The 19,480-nt window shown below is 38.9% G+C and overlaps 3 protein-coding genes across 4 annotated transcripts in view; all 3 read left to right on the top strand.

Moving 5' to 3' along the window:
- The window catches only part of LOC133982893 (V-type proton ATPase subunit d 1), a 155,235-nt gene that overhangs the window by 39,811 nt on the left and 95,944 nt on the right, over positions 1-19,480 (top strand). The window lies entirely within an intron of this gene.
- The window catches only part of prc1b (protein regulator of cytokinesis 1b), a 291,205-nt gene that overhangs the window by 251,465 nt on the left and 20,260 nt on the right, over positions 1-19,480 (top strand). The gene's annotated exons all lie outside the window — the stretch shown is intronic.
- LOC133979560 (caldesmon, smooth muscle-like) overlaps positions 1-19,480 on the top strand; it is a 35,485-nt gene that overhangs the window by 7,402 nt on the left and 8,603 nt on the right. Inside the window, exons 2-14 of one of the 2 annotated variants that reach the window (XM_062418103.1) lie at positions 1,861-2,001; positions 4,998-5,253; positions 5,377-5,513; positions 6,523-6,787; positions 9,309-9,434; positions 11,790-11,813; positions 12,603-12,644; positions 13,560-13,591; positions 13,919-14,003; positions 15,189-15,329; positions 16,876-16,974; positions 17,283-17,366; positions 18,311-18,413. In XM_062418103.1, coding sequence (XP_062274087.1) covers positions 1,861-2,001; positions 4,998-5,253; positions 5,377-5,513; positions 6,523-6,787; positions 9,309-9,434; positions 11,790-11,813; positions 12,603-12,644; positions 13,560-13,591; positions 13,919-14,003; positions 15,189-15,329; positions 16,876-16,974; positions 17,283-17,366; positions 18,311-18,413 — 1,535 coding nt within the window. The remainder of the gene's footprint in view (positions 1-1,860; positions 2,002-4,997; positions 5,254-5,376; positions 5,514-6,522; positions 6,788-9,308; positions 9,435-11,789; positions 11,814-12,602; positions 12,645-13,559; positions 13,592-13,918; positions 14,004-15,188; positions 15,330-16,875; positions 16,975-17,282; positions 17,367-18,310; positions 18,414-19,480) is intronic. The other variant, XM_062418112.1, reaches the window with a different exon arrangement.

The following is a 19,480-nucleotide window of genomic DNA, read 5'->3' as shown; positions in this document are numbered from 1 at the left end:
CATGTGTGGACTTTCTTCTGCCTCTCCAATGTTTAACATAGACATCTGAAATCATAACAGTAAATAAATGACAGAAAATTAACAAAAAGCTAAAGCATGACATGTCACCTTACAGTTCCCATTGTGTTTTGGAGGTAAAAGGTTGGTGCACCTGAAATGTTAGGAACCTGTTAACTGTAATGGATGTTTATACCACATTTTTGGGTTAAATCTATTACTTTTGGCTTTCATTTTCTCTTCTACATATGTTTAGCTCACCTGGGGAGACTGTTTACAACCTGTCTGATCATCTGACTTCTTGTGTTTTTTTCCTGCCAAACTTCTTTTTTAGCAATTTCGCCGTTTTTCCCAGATCTCAGCATTTACTTTGGTGAGCGCAACCTTTAATCATAACTGATTAAAATGGCAGCCAAATCCATGAAAATAGGATCCAAGTTAAAAAAAAAAAAATGTAATTATCCTTTAAAAAACCACTGACATCAGAATGGAAAACTTGTTTGTGATTTTAAACTTGAAGCCAATCAAAGGGCTGCCTGAAGATTTCCAAAGGTCTTTGTATTCCAGTTTTTTTGACAAGATTTTCTCCAGACCTCCGCAAGTATGACGCGATGGAGATCTGGTCATGCAGGATTTAAGTCTCTCTCCTTCCTCCATCTCTTCACCTCCTCCCTCTCGCGCTTTGTTTCTCTCCAGAGATTGAAATAAAGTGAAACAGCACAGCAGCTGGCTCAAACTCTACCAGATGTGCTCGGACAATAAAAAGAGTTATTGTTATCGAGTCCTGCCCACTGGAACCTAAAACTGATCATACAGGAGAAATGAACAAGCTTTCTATGACAGAGCAGACCAACACGTTTTTTCCTCTGATTTGTTTAATCCACACTCATTACCAGTCACGTAACAAATCTGGATCGTGTAGTTAGGTGCCAAAGCGGTTAATAGAGCAGCCAACAGTAAGTTAACTATATAATTTCACATAAATGTCTTGATATATCTATCTTCATCATATCAATTTACATTAAATACACCCGTGTGCACATCATTTTAAGTACTTTCTATTGGCTTCCATACATAATTAGAACTAATGGCTTGGCCCCTTTGCTCCTATTAAATAAAATCTTAATGCGACAGCCTGTAGTTATATTTTAAACAGTATAAAGCCAAAGTCATGACATCACATCCAGGCTAGGCTCTGTTTCACCAGCTTCTGTATTTCACATTTAAGTGTTTTAACAATTGGATCTCTGTAGACCTCCACTGTTGTCCAATAACTATAAAAAACACCCACATTGCTGCATGGGGTGACATGTTCCTTCGTCCCCGAAGAGCGTGGTTACTTTAGTTTGTTTGGAAACGGCAATAAGATTGTAACTTTGTACTGGAGTTCTTTTGAGAAATTTAGATAATGTAGTACAAAGTCAAGAGATAGTGATATGTAGCACGGTAAGCTCTCGAACCTCTCAGCTGAAATTTATAATCTTATTCCTGTTTTTACTCTTTGGATCAGTTTCTAAACTACCGTAACCGCCATCTTCAGGGATAAAGGAACACCCAGTGCAGTGGTGTGGCTGACTGATGTGTTTTTAATAGTTTTTGGACAACAACGGAGGTCTACATCACAGGGGAATGAGATATATCAGACTTTGGATACATGAACAATACTTAATACTTAATACTTAAAATACCAGGTAGTTTAAGTTCTTTGTTGGTTTGGCTCTGCACATGAGATTCGAAAAACATTTTAAAAATCACCAGACGAATCCTTTAACTGGTTCCTGCGAGGTTCTTAAATGAAACCCCGGGTGTTACTGGATGTAGGAGTGTGTGCTGACACCCTGTTGGTGTTCATGCTGGCTGCAGGGTGACAGCCCAGCGGAGCCAGGAGGATGCTGAGGAGGTGGAGCGGGAGCGAAGGAGGAGAGCCAGGGAGAAGCAGAGCGGAGAGGGGAGCCCCTCCTGTCCAGAGCGCCCCCAAAACAACAGCCTCGCTCACAACAAAGAGTGAGTACACCAAATATCACACCAGCTCATGTTATACCACATTTTGGGACTGATAGATTTGAGTCCTGTGCTTTGAATTTAGATGTACAACTGACAGTGCTGTTTAAAGCTGAGTCTCTTATCACCTGCAGTGCTGATTACAGGGGAATATACTGGTGCTTGTTCAGTGATGCTGCAGGTGAATGAGCTGAGAAATCTGCTGTACCATCAGTTTCTGGTTGATTAGTCAGAGATGTGATGTCAGAGCAGCAATGGAAAAAATCCTCATCACCTGAGAGTGTGCACGGCTGAGCATGTTTATTTACAGCACAGTGAAGCCTGACAGAGAAAAAAGATTGCTCATATAGTTAACATCAGTAGCAGGTATCAGATCTTCTTCATAGCTCATATAAGAAAAATAAGAATGAGTCAATCAGACTCTAGCCCAGGTGCTACAACTCTGCAGGTGTCTTGGTATAAGGGAAGGGACATAATGCAGATGTGGTCAAGCAAGCATGGCCAATTATTGTTTAGAGCCTCTGTGACAGAATCTACAAGCTTATAGCTCAATACGTAACCAGAAAATCATCAACAGAAATTTAGTTCAATCTTAAACAACTGAGGCGTTAGGCGTAGGGTTAAAGATTGTTTCAAATCAAAGGCCATGACCCCACAGATTCCCACTGACTCACTGTTGCTGAAACCAGCTAAATGAAACAAAAAACCTGTCAATGCTAAAATAACAGTACACACATAGCCACCACACCTTAGGCTTAGTGTTAAAGGTAGAGAGGATCTATGTGTGGTTCAGGTATTAACAATTGTATGAAAATAACTAAACATACTATAACCTAACTCTCAATTCCTAAGCAGTTAATGAAGTGCCTAATGAGTTAATATATACAAATACATGAATTTCACATTTCTGAAATCAAAGGTAACTGCAGGGTTAACTATTGCTGTATAAACAGAGAGGCACAGAGGCTAACTGCTTAGATGATGGACCAGACAGGCTTGTGATCGGTAGCTGGAACCAGTGATGAAAAAAGAGAGAACCAGCCAAAGACAGGGAATACCAAAGCACCCAAGGGTTATAAGCTATAAGTTTTGTCAACTACAATACTGAGCAACTAACACATGTTCTGCCCTTTTTGTGCTTAATTTCAAGATTAAATACCTAGCAACAGAACTGGAAGCTTAGTACCACTTACTGTACATCTACACAGTTAGTTAGTTCTGTATAAAGTGTTGATGAATTAGTCACTTTTCATCCTCCACATCACATATATTTTAGTAGTGTTGTTGGCCCTGTTGGGGTTCAGTCTGCTGATCTCAGCTGATCTGAAGCAGGATGCAGCAGCACCTGTTTGTTTGTGGTTTCCATGGGTACCGTCTCCGTTTCCATGGAGCCTGAAGCTACAGGTCCCATCTGCCACCTGCTACCTGCCACCTGGCTTAATATCGTGACCTGTTAGAAACCTGTGAGTGACATTGTAGACACCTGGTCACCTGGCGGGGAAACAGATGCAGATAAACTTTCACTCCCTGTGGTTTAATATTCGGATCCAGCTGCTGTTTCAAACATAAAAACGTAGGCAACAGAGGACTGAATACAAGCTTTCAAAATATGTCACATACAAAATATGACCAGATTATGTTATGACACACCACTATTAAGAATACAGGTACTTTATACAATTTACCATTTTAAAGCAGCTATAATTTATACATTTTTTAAATAATATTGTAAGAAATAACAGTGCAAAATGTGAGAGACGTTGCTCATTATCACCTCCTCTTGGGTTTAGCTGTCAGGCTGCAACTTTACTGTTTTGGTGGATTCACTCTCAGCGACCTCATAGCATCATTTTCGGTAAATAGACACAGTTAACCGAAGACTAGCTGGTGAACACAATGGAGCATTTAGATGCTAAAGAGCCAGATATTTCCCTCGGGAGTTGGCAGGGAGAAAAACCAGAGCTAAATGTTAGACTTACATTCACCAGGTGGACAGACACATGACTCACAAATGAATGATAATGTTGTTTTGTAACTGCTTGATGTGGAAATAAACAACTGTTTGCTAACAAGTTCAACATTTCGCCTTAAAAAAAGATCATTTGTTCGTGCTTAAGTCACAACCTATTTCTGCAGCCCTTGATTAGACAAAAAAAATCAGCTAATGCAACTTTAAAGAGGATATGTCAGGTTTAAAAAAAAAAAGAAAAAAGGTTTTAATCTTTTAAAAAACTATTGATGATCTGTAGTCAAATAACATACTGATGCACTCTACATATGGTTTACATTTCCTCCCATGTGTCATGCAGCAGATGAGCGCGGCAGCTTACATGCTTATTTCTTCGAGTGTTTTATGTTGTCTGCTGAGGGGATTCAAACATTCAGCTGAAGGCTTCGTCCAGGCTCAGGAAAAAAAGGACTTTGGTCTTACTAATGCAAACCAGAAAACACATTTCATCAATTGTCTAAGCCATTGACATGATGATCGTTCTACATCTGCATGTCTTCATAATAAAACTTGTAGTCAGAGCTTTTTATAAAGTAAAAACGGCAACACAGCCTCTGTTAAAAGTTATATCCTGCATGCAAAACTATATATATACACTTTGTAAAAGTAGAAGTATAAGCATCAAAATATACTTTAACTATCAAAAGTAAAACTCATTATGCAGAAAACAGTTGTTATTTTATTGCATTATAATGACCTCTGCATTAATATAAGCATCCCTAATGTTCAAGCTTGTAAATCTGGTGCTAATTTTAATTGTATTTTACGGTAATACCGCTGGGTAGCTTCAGAATTGGTCCCTAGGGATCTATAATTATTTATTTTTTTATATTTTGTGTTGTTAATCTGAATCAATGTAGTAAAATGAACATTATTTGCCTCTGAATTGTATTGGAGTATAAAGTATAAAGTAGCAGAAAATGGATATACTCAAGTTCAAGTCTTAAAATTGAGTAAATGTACTGAGTTACTTTCCACTACTGGTTCTCAGGTCAGAAGAGGAGCTGAAGCCCAGCTGCTGCCTGGTTCTGGATGAAGACGAGGGTTTCAGCGACTGGAGCCACAGGTTGGAGAACCGTAACGACCCGGAGGCGCAGGATGACGGCAGGACCAGACAGCAGAGACCTTCGACACTACAGTGGAAACCAGACAAAGAGGAGAAACAGCAGGAGGATAAAAAGGAGCAGGGATGGGAGCCAGAACAAAGCAGTCGATCCCAGGGAGCTTCATCAAGACCTCCAGAGAAGGTACACTGCCTGATTGATCAATCAATCCATCAATCAATCAATCAAAACTGGGGCTTTCAGATGGGATTTGCAGCAATTTCCTAAATGCTGGTACATTCTCACTTTGCTGTTGGTTCATTTTAGTTGTCCTGCAAGAAAAAGGAAGCAAGGACGTCATACAGCTCGTCAGTCTTCATGCCGCAGGACACCAGACTGCAGAACGCCACCGGCCAACCAGCAGACAGGACATCATACCTGGCAGCAGGGACGATGAAGCCACGGTGTGTCCTCCACTCAATATCTGGAATCATCTCCTTCTCTTTTATATGCAACATCTTCTCATGAACCCAACCTGTAACACTTTACTTTAATTCCCCCTGTTCAACATTTATAAAAAGCATATAAACATTTAATCAATGTACAATGTAGTTATAAGCAGATAAAGATATCCATAGTGTTTATTAATGCATAGTATTTGTCATTATAACTTCTCCTGTGAAGACATATTTTATATTGCAACTGTGTTTTTTCTATGTTGTCATTCATTATGTGCACAGGAGCGAGGTGTCTGAAGAAGAGCATTGAGCTCGAAACGTCACTTGTGGTATCCTATTAAATCTACCTGCATTGGGAGCTGCAGTGTGTGGACTTTTTTTTTTCTTGCTTTTACACAGTTTTTATTTGGTCCAGCACCTGTTTTCTTACTCTGGGTGTGCGTGTTTACCACAGATTTTTTTGATGCCCACAGGAGAAAAAACAAAGCTTTGCCTTGCATCATTTGCATAACGTTTGACCAACCGACTCACTATGAAACAATAATTAAAATGGACCAAAAACCATGAAAATCACCCTTAAAGTTCCACCTTGAAAAAGAAATTAAGGCATTTTAAAGTATAAATTAAAGGGTGATTTTCATGGCACACCCCCATTTTTGTGCACAGGCCAGTAAATAATGTATCCAAAATGAAAAGGTTACTGTTCTTCAACCCTTTTGATTACAATCATAACACTGGTCTCATTTGAAAGGCATCTCTTTAAATTTGACTACCAACAAGTCTGAGTGAGTATAAGTGATCCTGAACCAAAGTTAAAGGAAAATATTCAAAATCCTTAAAATAATGAAAAATACTTTAATTATTTCAATACATTAATTTATCCATTAACTATCCACTTAAAAGCCAATAAAAATACCTTATTTCCATCGTTATAAAAAAATGACTCTGACTTTGTATGTAATCATGGTGCATCTAAAATTAAAATTAAAATTCAATTTTGATATCTCGTCCACAGTGGGGGCGCCTGCCAGATGGACGGAGCGGTGAAGCAGGAGGTGCAGAAGGTGCAGCAGGAAGAGGTGCAGAAGGTGCAGCAGGAAGAGGTGCAGGCAGCTTTGCAGAGGGAGTGGGGGGCAGCAGAAACCACACAGGGCCCCGCTGATGAAGACGACCAGGAGGAAGAAGAGCTGAGCTTCACACATGAAGAAAAGGAAGACCTCCATCTCGAGACAGAGGAGAGACAAACAGTGGAGGGAGATGTGCAGAGGATGCTAGATGAGGTCAGTTTTCCAATACTACTACTATTGTTATCACTACTAATACTACTATTGTCAATACTGGTATTACCTTATTATTACTGGTGGAGAAAACTAAGGATGTTCATCAGTTGGCGACTCTTTCTGTCCATCCACACCAAATATCTTGACAACTGTAAGTCAGACTAACATGACATTCACTGTGGAAATGAATGTTCTCCAGAGGATGATCTCTTTATTAGTGTGGAGCTCCAACCTTTAGTCCCCAGCATCAGGTCAAACCGTGGACTGTATATATAAGTTTTGATGTAGCGAGATGTGAATTCACACATTGGTTTGCACTGGAGCCAGTTTGAAGATGTCTTTAAATCTATTAACGGAGCAATAATTATCAAAATGACCAGCAGCACACTTATTAGGAGGGTCTGATTTTAGCAATTTTGATCATAACAGCTTGACTTATTATTTATAGACAGGAGTTGAAGCTTTTTGAGTGTGAGCCAGCATCCAGCAGCATTGCACTTTAAAGCACTTCCACATTGGCTTCAGCCCCCAATAGTGGTAGTTGCTACTTTTGGTCAAACTTTCCAGCTGACCAACACTTTTATCTCAAGATACGTTGAAAACTATATTTTCCTGATTCTCCTGGTCCACGGAGAGATGAATCCTACTCATCATGTCGACTATCTGACCTTTCCTCTGGCATCACAATCAACATCACAATTTCCATTTATGCAAAAATCCATAGCAACCTCTTTGTTCATCCTTTCTATATCTGTCCAAAATGTTAGTTTTAGATCTGATAAAACTTATTTAATGTTGTACATGTTTTCATTTCTTCAGTACAGATGTTCTACAGATTAACTCCTTCCGTTGTGATTCAATGAACTTTAGCATTTCTTCCTCTGAGATCATGTTTACCTTCCCTCATTTCCCTCAAACGACTCCTGGATGCTGTTTGGTAGCTGTTGGGTTTTAACTGTGTACATGATTGGAATAGTTTATTATTCATTTTACCAGATCTTTAAACTTTGGTGCTTCTAATTTGATGAAGAGTAGATTTGTTTGTTCTCTATGAAGGAACAGCTCAGGGTCTATAATGATGGTTGATTTAGAAGATATTTGACTCTATTCTCTATAATATTGCAGTCAACATTGAACATTTGAACTATAATACAACTTATGTGTGTATCTTGTAATGAAATGTCTATGAAACTGACCGAGGATGTTCACGCTCCTTTTAAAGCTTCCATTTAACCTTTGTGTCGTCCTTCAGGGTCAAATTGACCCTGTCTGTTTTGACTGTTCCTTCTTTCATCCCTTCCTTCCTTCCGTCTGTCCTTCATCCCTCCCTCCTTCTCTCTTTCTTTCCTCGCCCCTACCTTCCTCCCTCCTTCCTTCCCTCTTTCCCTCCTTCCTCCCTCCTTTCCTTCCTTCTTCCTTCCTTCCTCCCTCCTTCCTCCCTCCTTTCCTTCCTTCCTTCCCTCCTTCCTCCCTCCCTCCTTTCCTTGCCTATTCCTTCCTCCCTCCTTTCCTTCCTTCCCTCCTTCCTCCCTCCTTTCCTTCCTTCCTTCCCTCGTTCCTTCCCTCCCTCCTTTCCTTCCCTATTCCTTCCTTCCTCCCTCCTTTCTTTCCTTCCCTCCTTCCTCCCTCCCTCCTTTCCTTCCTCCTTCCTTCCTTCCTTCCTCCCTCCCTCCTTTCCTTCCTCCTTCCTTCCTTCCTTCCTCCCTCCCTTCCTTCCTTGACTCGAGGACAACAGGAGGGTTAAACACCATCCTCAGGTCGAATCGTCAGTTTTGCTAACAAGCTTTCTCATCATCTATTGGGTAGACTGCCGTGATATTTCTTGACACCTTTCAGACTCTCGGAGCAGACAACATTTTTTACAAACTGATGACCACCACGTGTCACCATTAGGGAAAACCTTTTACTACATTTTACCCCCTTGCTGAATCTCTAAAACAGATGTTGTTAGTCATGTCCAACTCTTAAACACTGTGGAATGTTATAGAGGGTTTTTCTTTTTACGGATTCAGACTTTCATTCTTGTTACTCAATACTTCTACTACTAACACTTAGTAGCGCACTGACATAAGTCCAAACATGCTCTGTTTTTCCTAGTGTTTCATAAAAAAGATTTAATCAGACACATGTACGCTTATTAGAGAACACGCAGTTTGCAGGATTTGGCTTCGAGTCAAAAGCCGTAAAGGATAAGAATGCCGCTTTGGCTCGCAGGGTGGACAAATGAGGCGTGTAGCTTGACGAAAAGAAGCCATGACGTAATATGTTTCAACAAATTCCAACTTTTAGCACCAACTGTTGTGCCAGTTGTTCATTAAATTTTTTTACACAGTAACGGAAAGCAGCGTGAACACATTTTTAAATATATAGGGAAATGACAGTGAAAGAACAGATACTGGGGTCCATATGGTGCACTGGAAATCTAGAAACCTCTCACAACCACTGAAGCAGAATCAGGAAAGAACAAACCTGCTTATAAAATAGAGAAATTATACTGTTTTTTATGTTTGTGTTGACGCAGAGATCAATGGAGGACAGAGACTGGAGGAGTGAGGAGATCAACAGGGAGTCTGCAGCTTCTCATTGCAGCAGCGAGAAAAGCGAGGAGCAGTTGAACTGCTACGGTCCCATGAGCCCGACATTCAAGGTACCTGCACATAACACAAATGTTCTGAACATAAAATAAAGTATTCCAGATACAAATAGCATGAACATATGCTATACATTTAACTTTTGAACATTAAATATGGGAACCTAACCTGGTGTTGACAGTCGGCAGCCTCTATGTCACACTAGTTGTATTGTTAAAGCATCAGTTATAAACTCTGCCAAATTAAACCATTTTGCAGCAGCATTGGATAATAAAATATAATAAACCAGATTTTCTCAGCTGATAAAAACTCTCTGTCTCAATGCAGCTCTGCTTGTGCCAAAATTTGAAGCGCTGAGAGTCTGACTTGTTGGTCAGTAAATGATATATGTTACAGTATTATGTTTTCTTTAAAGCTAAAGCGATTAAAATTTGAAATTTGGATTAATTTAGTTACTAACCCCTGTAATGCTCCATTACTTAAATACGTTTGACTTATTGGCTGTCTGTCTGTGAGTTAGATGGAGGATTCAGTTTGGTCTCAGCGGACAAACTGGTGTGGAACATTAGCCTCATGCAGCGGTAAAGAGAGAGAAAAGAGAAGAGAAGAAAAGAAAAGAGAAGATAAAATGTATCTTCACTGATCCCCCTTGGGAGAAATTCAAATTGAACAGTACAGTGGAAAAAACACCAATACAATACAATAAATAAGACAAAAATAGGATAAAATAAAAAACAAGAAACAGTAAAATGGAAATAAATAAATGTGCATTGGGTAGAAAATCTAAGATAGGAAGGTTGGAGGTGGTCAGCGTCTGTAATGTGCATCCTGGTAATGAGAAATTCAACTCTCAGATTCCTCCATTCAAGAATTAGTTTGCTTTGTTCAGAGTTCGAGGATGTCTGAAGTGCTGTGTGCAGTCACGTAAGCTGCAAAACGTTAAACGTGCATTTGATCCTCCGTAGAGTCCTCCGAACCTCCGGAGGTTCTGACTGCTGACTGCTTGTTAAACCAGTAATATATATTTGTCTTTTTCTACACACGAAATACAGAATATGTAACATGTGTGGTGGCTTTGGAGTTCCTCAAAGGCACGAGTCAATTTTTTAAATTTATGTAGCTCAGTATACCCAAATCATAAATTTTCCTTGCATGGCTTTAAAGAAACTCTAAGAAAGCTACGTAATGTAATGGAAAAAACCCTCAGCTTTGGCCAGCTGAAACTTCAGGGATTCCACAATATTTATTTCTCAAAATATGTAAAAGAACTTCAAGAAGTTAAAAAAAAAAGACACTCAGTCAGGCAGAGTTCAATGCAATAATAGATTTACTGTGCAATAAAGAATACACAAGTAAACCAGGAGTCCAAGGAACTCTGGGATTTTCCACAATTATATCCCAATCGTTTCCTCGACGTCATAAGTGTTGAAATGTATCGGCAGTTAGTGGTTTTTATGTGACAATTATATGTTAATTACCATATCACCATTATATCTGGGTCTGATTAGTAAATATAATAAAAAATAAAACAGCACATGGCCTTAATTGAATCTCAAACCTTATTAATTTACAATGACCTCATATTAAATCTGTACCATCATTAATAATGGGTAAAACCCGTCCACTCCTGCTGAAGTGTACCTGGTACAAGCTTCACCTCCTTCATGCTGCAACTCCTTGGTATTTCTAATAATACTGATCTGTGCAAAATGTGATTACACAGTGCACAAAGAATCCCTCAATGGCATGTTGCTTATATTATAATCCGAACCTTATCATAGTGAAACTGGCTCCATCTCCTTTGGAAATCCCCTAAATTTCCAAAAGTAACTAATGAGGATGCAGAGATCCTGATCTGCTGAACAGTGCGAAATTTAAGTTCAATAGAGTTTTGAAAACAATTCAGATTTGGAGATTTGGAGAATGTGGAAGTTTTTGTAACGTGTTTGTGACTATTTTGTCCATTAATCGATTCGTTTTTCGGTTCACAAAAACATTGTTTACGACGTCAAATGTCTTGTTTTGTCCCGATCGACGGTCCACAACTCAAACTTGTTCAGTTTACTGTGATAGAGGAGTGAAGAAACCTAAAAAATAGTCACATTTGAGAAGCTGGAATCAGAGAATTTGGAAACTTCCTTCTTAAAAAATGACTCAAAATGATGAACTGATTATCAAAAAAAGGAGGCGATTCCTTTAACAGTTGACTAACTAATTGATTAATCGACTATTCGTTGCAGCTCTAATCACAAACCAACATTTCCCACAGATCCTGTTCTTACAACTATGCAATTGTGCAGATTCTGCAAAGTCACATGACAATATGTTGATGATAAAATGATTTTGTGTTGTGTTGTGTTAACCATTTTAAAATGTCTTTATCTCTTTCATGCTGCCTTCTGTTCCACCAGAAACTCCTCATTCAGTTTTACCCAGTAAGTACGATGCCTATATAAGATTACCTGTAATTGTACTGTGATGGGATTGGTCACATTATGCTGTATATGTCCGGATTCAACTGATTAGAGAGAAAACTGTTGTGAATCTCAGAATCTTTAATCTTTTTAGACTAGTGCAGCACATTATGGTAGTTAAAACGGCAAATATATAAACTCCTGGCAAAACTTGAGTTTATTTATTTTAATGTCAATCTTTGAGTTTAAGTTCCCAATCTTTAAAGCTCAAAGTTTTTTTTAAGGTGCAGTGCATTGCAACAGCAGCTTGTGTATTGGAGGGTTTTCTTTTATTTTATTTTGTATTATTTTTCAGTCAAATTTAGTGCTGATCACAAAAAAGACTTGCACATAATGACAAATAAAGTTTTGTCACTTAAAGGACCAGTGTGTAAGATTTATGGGGCTCTATTGGCATAAATTGGATATCATATTAATACATATATTTTCATTAGTATATAATCACCTGAAACTAAGAATCATGTTTTTGTTACCTTAGAATGAACCCTTTATATCCCACCATGTTGTATTGCCATATTTCTACCCTAGATGCCACTTAATCCCACACACTGGTCCTTTAAAACTCATCTTTTCCATTATATACATTAAAAAACAAGACATTTTAGAACGTGTAACATTTAAAATACTGAAAAGATTAAGATTCAATGAACCATCAAACCTCAACCCTTCACCAGCTGGATATCCAGAGCTCCTGCTGATAGTTAACATGCAGTGTGACAGAGCTCTGCAGTAATACGTGTCTCTTTACAGGATGAAGTGAACAGCAGAGTCTCGACCGACGGTAAATGCACGGTAAGTGCTGCAGTAGATGTGAGTTGGGGTCAAAGGTTAGCAGCTGCCTAAGTATTAGAAACTGCAGGTCATAATTACCACTCTGCTTTTCTGATTATCTTATTTTCTTCCACCTGATGTTATTTAAAACGTAGTCATGCCAACAGACACCGAGTCTCTTCCACCAGCTGTTGGGAAAACTCGGTATCTGCTAATGATTTGATCCGTAATTAAAATGCTTTCGGGATATTTTTGGAAAACAACTTCCTCTTAGCTTGCAGGTCTGAGCTGCAACCTGCCTCGGTAATAAGTGTGTTGGGTCATTTCCGATTTGTTAGAAGGAGAATTCCTGTGAGTTTTAATCATAGGCTTTACACAGCGATGGTTTTAACCCTCCTGTTGTCCTTGAGTCAAGAAAGGAACAGAGGAAGAAGGAAGGAAGGGAGGGAGGAAAGAAAGGATAGAAGGGAGGAAGAAGAAGGAAAGGAGGGAGGAATGAAGGAAGGAAGGAAGGAAAGAAAGGAGGGAGGAAGAAGGAAGGAAAGGATGGAAGGAAGAACGAAGGAAAGGATGAAAGGAAGAAGGAAGGAAAGGAGGGAAGAAGGAAGGAGGGAAGGAAGGAAGGAAAGGAGGGAGGAAGGAAGGGAGGAAAGGAAAGAAGGAAGGGAGAAAGGAAAGGAAGGAAGAAAGGACGGAAGGCAGGAAGGTAGGAGGGAGGAAAGAAAGAGAGAAGGAGGGAGAGAGGGAGGAAGGAAAGAAGGAGGGAGGAAGGAAGGAAGGAAGGAAGGAAGGAAGGAAGGAAGGAAGGAAGGAAGGGGGATGGAGGAAGGAAAGAAGGAAGGGAGGAAAGAAGGAACAGTCAAAACAGACAGGGTCAATTTGACCCGGGAGGACGACACGAAGGTTAATCATGAGCTGTCTGTACTGTTTCCTCAGATCACAGAGCGAACCGAATCTCTGAGAAAAAGGTGAGTCTGTGTTATAAAAAGACATAAAAAACAATGTTAATTTCACATGCTACAAAATATATTATAACATTATGATTGCAGAAAAGTTGTTTTTTGTTCCTGCTCACAATGTTTTAATCAACAGTTAAAGTTTTTCCACATCTTAGAAATGTTTCAAGAAATAAAACTCACTTCTTTATTAAATATTTAAAGTGCTGTGGTGTTCAAATTCAGAAGCAACACTCACTTTTTCCGAGCAGCTACATCTGTATTTTTATTATCTTATCTATCGAGACAATATTTTTTTTTTACCATAAATAATCTTGACTTCAACCCATGTTTCTAAAGCACCAGCAATATAAAGAAAACGCCTCCACCTGCTCCTGTGTCCAAGATTGACAAGAGACTGGAGCAGTACACACATGCCCTGGAGGTAAAACCACATGTTATTGAGACTCTTTTTTATTATTTTTTATTAGTCTTTAGTAGGAAACAGTAATTATTAAAGTTCCTCTACAAATTATGATTGGACACTCCAACTCAGACTAAACTGTCGAGCATTGACTAGTGAATTTAACCTTCGTGTCGTCCTCCCGGGTCAAATTAACCCCGTCTGTTTTGACTGTTCCTTCTTTCCTCCTTCCCTCCTTCTCTCTTTCTTTCCTTCCTCTCTCTTTCCTCCCTTTCTTCCTTCCTTCCCTCCTTCTTTCCTTCCTTCCTCCCTTCCTTCTTTCCTGTCCTTCTTTCCTTCCTTCTTGCCTTCCTCTTTTCCTTTCTCCCTCCTTCTCTCTTTCTTTCCTTCTTTCCTCCCCCCTACCTTCCGTCCTTCCTTTCTTACCTCCCTTCCTTCTTTCCTTTCCTCCCTCCCTTCCCCCTACCTTCCTTCCTTCCTTTCTTACCTCCCTTCCTTCTTTCCTTTCCTCCCTTTCTTCCTTCCTTCCCCCTTCCCTCCTTCTTTCCTTCCTTCCTCCCTTCCTTCTTTCCTGTCATTCTTTCCTTCCTTCTTTCCTTCCTCTTTTCCTTTCTCCCTCCTTATCTCTTTCTTTCCTTCTTTCCTCCCCCCTACCTTCCTTCCTTCCTTTCTTACCTCCCTTCCTTCTTTCCTTTCCTCCCTCCCTTCCTACCTTCCCCCTTCCTTCCTTTCTTACCTCCCTTCCTTCTTTCCTTTCCTCCCTCCCTTCCTTCCTTCCTTCTTTCCTTCCTTCCTTCCTCCTTTCCTTCCTTCTTCCTCCCTTCCTTCCTTCCTTTCCTTCCTCGCTTCCTTCTTTGCTTCCTTCTTGCCTTCCTCTTTTCCTTTCTCCCTCCTCTCTTTCTTTCCTTCTTTCCTCCCCCTACCTGCCTTCCTTCCTCTGTTCTTCCTTTCTTCCTTTCTTACCTCCCTTCCTTCTTTCCTTTCCTCCCTACCTTCCTTCCTTCCTTCCTCCCTCCTTTCCTTCCTTCCTTCTTCCTTCTTTCTGTCCTTCCTTCCTCCCTCCTTTCCTTCCTTCTTCCTCCCTTCCTTCCTTCCTTCCTTCCTTCCTCCCTCCCTTCCTTCCTTGACACGAGGACAACAGGAGGGTAAAATGTCAAAATGTGACTCAAACTATCAACTTTCTGTACCTCACTTTGTTTTTCACAGCTTTCCACAAAGGAAGGCAAATCAGGCGTTCAGGCGCTGACGGATCTGATGAATCCCACTGAACCCGTCGCCTCCAAAAAGAACCTGTTTGAGGCCGGAGACGCCTGGAACCAAAACACCGTCTCCGTCACACCATCGAAGGTTAAACAGGAACATAAAATCTCATCAGCCTGTTAAAGTGTCTCAGTTTTTAGTCGTGCTAGCAGTGCGATACCTCAGCAACTCTAGGATTGACATTCATGGTCCTCAGAGGATGAGTCCTACTAGCGATGCCCTCATTTTTCCTCTGGCACGACCATGAGGTTGACATCGTGTTTTTAAGAGAAACGTGTCAACAACTATAGGATGGATTGCCATGAAATTTGGAACATAAGTTCACGGTCCCCTCTGGAGGAATCGTAATAACTTTCGCGGCTCCCTGACTTTCAGGTCAGAGTTTCAGTTTGTCCAATACTTTTGTTTACGACCACATACCTTCACAGCTGATGGCATTCTCATCAGCCTCAGCGGGACAGTGTGTTCATGTAGCTTTTGTTGGGTCAGGTAATGTCATTTGAGATCACGATCTCTTTTATGGGAGGCCTGAGTACAGCAGAAAGATAGAAAAACAAGCATAGGCCAGGCATAACAAAAAGATGAAGACATACGACACACATAGCCAGACAAACAGAAGCTTGATGAATTTTGCGCATTAGCTAAACTAAGATAGAGGACATTAAATCACTATTTTTAACACATAAACAATCTTACATTAGCTCAAGTCCATGTGGTTTAGTCAAATTTAAAGTTGTTAAAATGTCAAAATAAACGTATGAATAACTTGCACAACTCTTTTTTTGTGGACCCAGCATCAAATTCCTGCTTTTAATCCATTTTGAGAGAATATATTAGAGGATTATGGCAAAAATGTCTAAGTGGTGTAACCATAAAAACGTTGTACCAAATAATTCAACTTGCTTAAAAACAGTAAATTCTCAATAAAACACCATATCAACTAGTTTGGCATGATCTTACATTATAACGTTTTATATTAAATAAAGGTAATGTAATACAATTGTTCTAAATATTACATTTACTCTGGTTACCATGGAGATCAGGAAACATTTGAAGTCATTATTAGTATAAGTCCACTTAAATACACTGTAGGTGGATAAAATATTTAATATGTATCATTCTTTTGTGGTTACACCATTTGACATTTTCAGGAGCATTCAGTCTTACTTTTGGTTAAAAAATGGTGCAAATGTCTTTTTAAAATGATATAAAACCAACAAAAATATTAAATGTACATTTTAACAAACCTGATGCTGCTTTTAAGACAATTTTTCAAATATATTTTTGAATTGTTCGTCTTGGCAACCCTTATTTATCACTGTAAACACAGCAAAATATCAAAAGTAGTAGAGTTTGAGATGCTTTGTGTTCTTGTGTGCAAAACAATGTGTCCATTACCAAAACATATTTTTGTGTTATTCTGCATCAGGGGTGATTTATGTGGACTTTAACTGTAAGAAGAGGTTTGCATGATGGTTGAGATGCATTTACATGTTCTGATGCCCTCTATTCATATTGGTTACATATGTTTTTTAGGCTTCATGAAGTAGATTTAGTTGGACTTTGTTGAGGCACACAGGGTCAGATATTTACTTTTCACTGTAATGATAATATTTCTTCATTACTGTCTCAGGATGCAGATGGTTTAAAAGTCGGAGTGGCTGATCTCATCAACCAGTGGGTGAAAGGAGGAGAAGATGGAAGCAGGTGCAGCTCGCCCTCCAAACCAGCAGTAAGTCAGAATTTAACATCTCCTTCTTTTCTCCATTCTCAACTCTTTATCTGATCAGCTCCTCATCTTTACTTTATGTGAGCTGATTTAAGTTTCACGACTGTTTTCAATCAGCATTATGCTCTGATCCTCTTGGCTTTATGCCCCCCCCCCCCTTGGCCTCTTTTCATTTGGCGTAAATCATCTCAACTGGGTTTGGCAGAAGAGTCAGTGGAAGTCTGCCCTCTAGTGGCAGCAGCAGCATAGTTCACGTGGAGGTCATTCAAGCAGGGATGACAAACATGTGTTGTGCTTTGTTATATTTGCAGGAAATTAAACCCGGTGATGTTTTAAACAAGAAGAACTTATGGGAGGGCATCACTGATACTTTATCCTCCGGAAAGGAAGGCAAGGTACGCATTCGCACACTGGTCAATGTATCTGCTCTTCTCATTATTAGATGAGAGTATTTGTTTTACAGTTGTGCAATAAGTGAGCAATTTAGGTTCAGGGACCTGTGCAAGGATAGTTTTTTTAGACACACATGACTTTATACATATTTAATGCACATTGACACCACAAGACAACTTCCACTTTTTAAACTAGGATAGTTAGAATTGTGATGCTGCAATATTGCCATCAAGAGACCACCTCCCATTCAGCTGTGAAATCTTGCAAAACACATTTGTCCTTAAAGTCTGATTTAAATTTGTGGCATCCAAACAGTCAGTCAGGACCACCCATTGGGTCTGAATGTCACTAAAGGATGAAGGGAAAAAATCTGTAACACAAATACTGGAAACTTTCACCTCACCATGCCTGTAGAAAATCTTTTATTAATTTGGATGCCGTATATGTAATGTTTTATAATTTTATAATTGTTATAATTTCATACAAATGTGCTGCATTCAGGGACATGATGAGCGCTGATATAAGTAAATAAATAACTAATAAATCAGATTTTTTGTAGTTTCAGTCTTTGAAAATGCAAGTAAAATAAATACAAGTTAAAGTTGCATTTTACACAGTTACAGCTTTAACCTGCTGCTCTTTTATTTACTGCACGTTGTAATTTTCAAGCAGCAAAAATAAATAATACCAACAAAAGGGGGAAAAGCAAATATTTCTAATGTAATAAAATCTGGAAGATATGATAAAAACAGGAAGGTTTTGCAGGAGTAGAACATAAACTTCAATCACACGCTGAGTTAATAGTGAAGTTGGATTATTGGCATTACTATTGTTGAAACACTGAAACATCTTGAAACACTTAACAAATGAATAAACACTGAAATTATGGTGTAAATGTCAGTCAAGCTTTTTAATATGAAGGCTGTTTTTATCAACTTAATTTCAGGAGTGCTCTGCTGGTAAAAGATATAAGTTTGTGGTGACGGGTCACGGCAAGTACGAGAAGATTCCTGTTGACGACTGCGGTGAAGATGCAAACTACCCGCCAGGTAAGACATTAACTCCACAAACCATTATAATGTGTTTATTACTGTTAATGGTATTAATTACTTATTCATTTGCTTAATTACGTATTTATTTACTTACTTGCTTATCTTATCATTACTAACAGATAAAATGTGATTTATCCTCATTACAAAGAATTCCTGTTATTGTTGCTACTTAGTTTTGCTAACCGGATGAAAGTTTTTATTGTATTTATCTGAAATTAGGGTTAAAAAAAGACAGAAATATTGGATTCTTCTTGAGTGAATATGTAAAAAGTCCTAGGAAATTACTGAGCCTTTAAAAAGAAGAAACTATCTGTTACCTGATTTTGAAAATATGTCTTTTACCTGAGAATTAAAGACTGTATAATAAATAATTAAAAGCTAGACTAACTCTTGGCCTTTTCATGAGATGTGTTGACAATAGCAAAAGTATTGAATATCAGCATCCTTAACTTATAGCCTGTGATGTGTCACCTTTTAAACCTTCTGTTGGAAATATTGATGATTTTTTTTTTTTAGTGCCCGCTAAAGAAATGTTATTAAAAAAACAAAAAAAAACAAGACAAGAGTTTCACATTCAATTTTATGCATTTTAAAGAATCACACAGTAAAGAAAAACATCATCAGTGTAATAAATGGGGCTGTGGTTAGCTTCATATCTAAAATAAACTCCTCATCATGACCATTTGGCCATTCAGGAGAAAAACATTTTTAAAGTTGAGTATTGAGACAAAAAGGGTCAAAACAATCACAGCACCTGCTGTGGCAGCAGCAAAATCCTCCAAACCAGTGAGACATCACGCAACACACTTAGTAACTGACCTTCTTCTCCAGCTATCACTCCATTTTCCTTCAGTCTGTCATCCTACAACGGCCTCATCACTTTAATCATCTTCATCATTCATTGTTATTCACTTCCAAACTGCAATCTAAACTTAATAATATGGTTGACAAGTCCTGGACAATCCACCACAAAACGGGAAATTACCACCCAGGTTTATTTGTTAAACTGGCTTTAAATATTATCATCATATCACCACTGTTGGATGAAAATAATGGATCTCCAA

The sequence above is a fragment of the Scomber scombrus genome, chromosome 1 (genome assembly GCF_963691925.1).
Source record: "Scomber scombrus chromosome 1, fScoSco1.1, whole genome shotgun sequence".
In the NCBI taxonomy this organism is placed as follows: domain Eukaryota; kingdom Metazoa; phylum Chordata; class Actinopteri; order Scombriformes; family Scombridae; genus Scomber; species Scomber scombrus.
The sequence above is the reverse complement of the archived record's forward strand: the minus strand, read 5'-3'. Positions and strand labels throughout refer to the sequence as shown.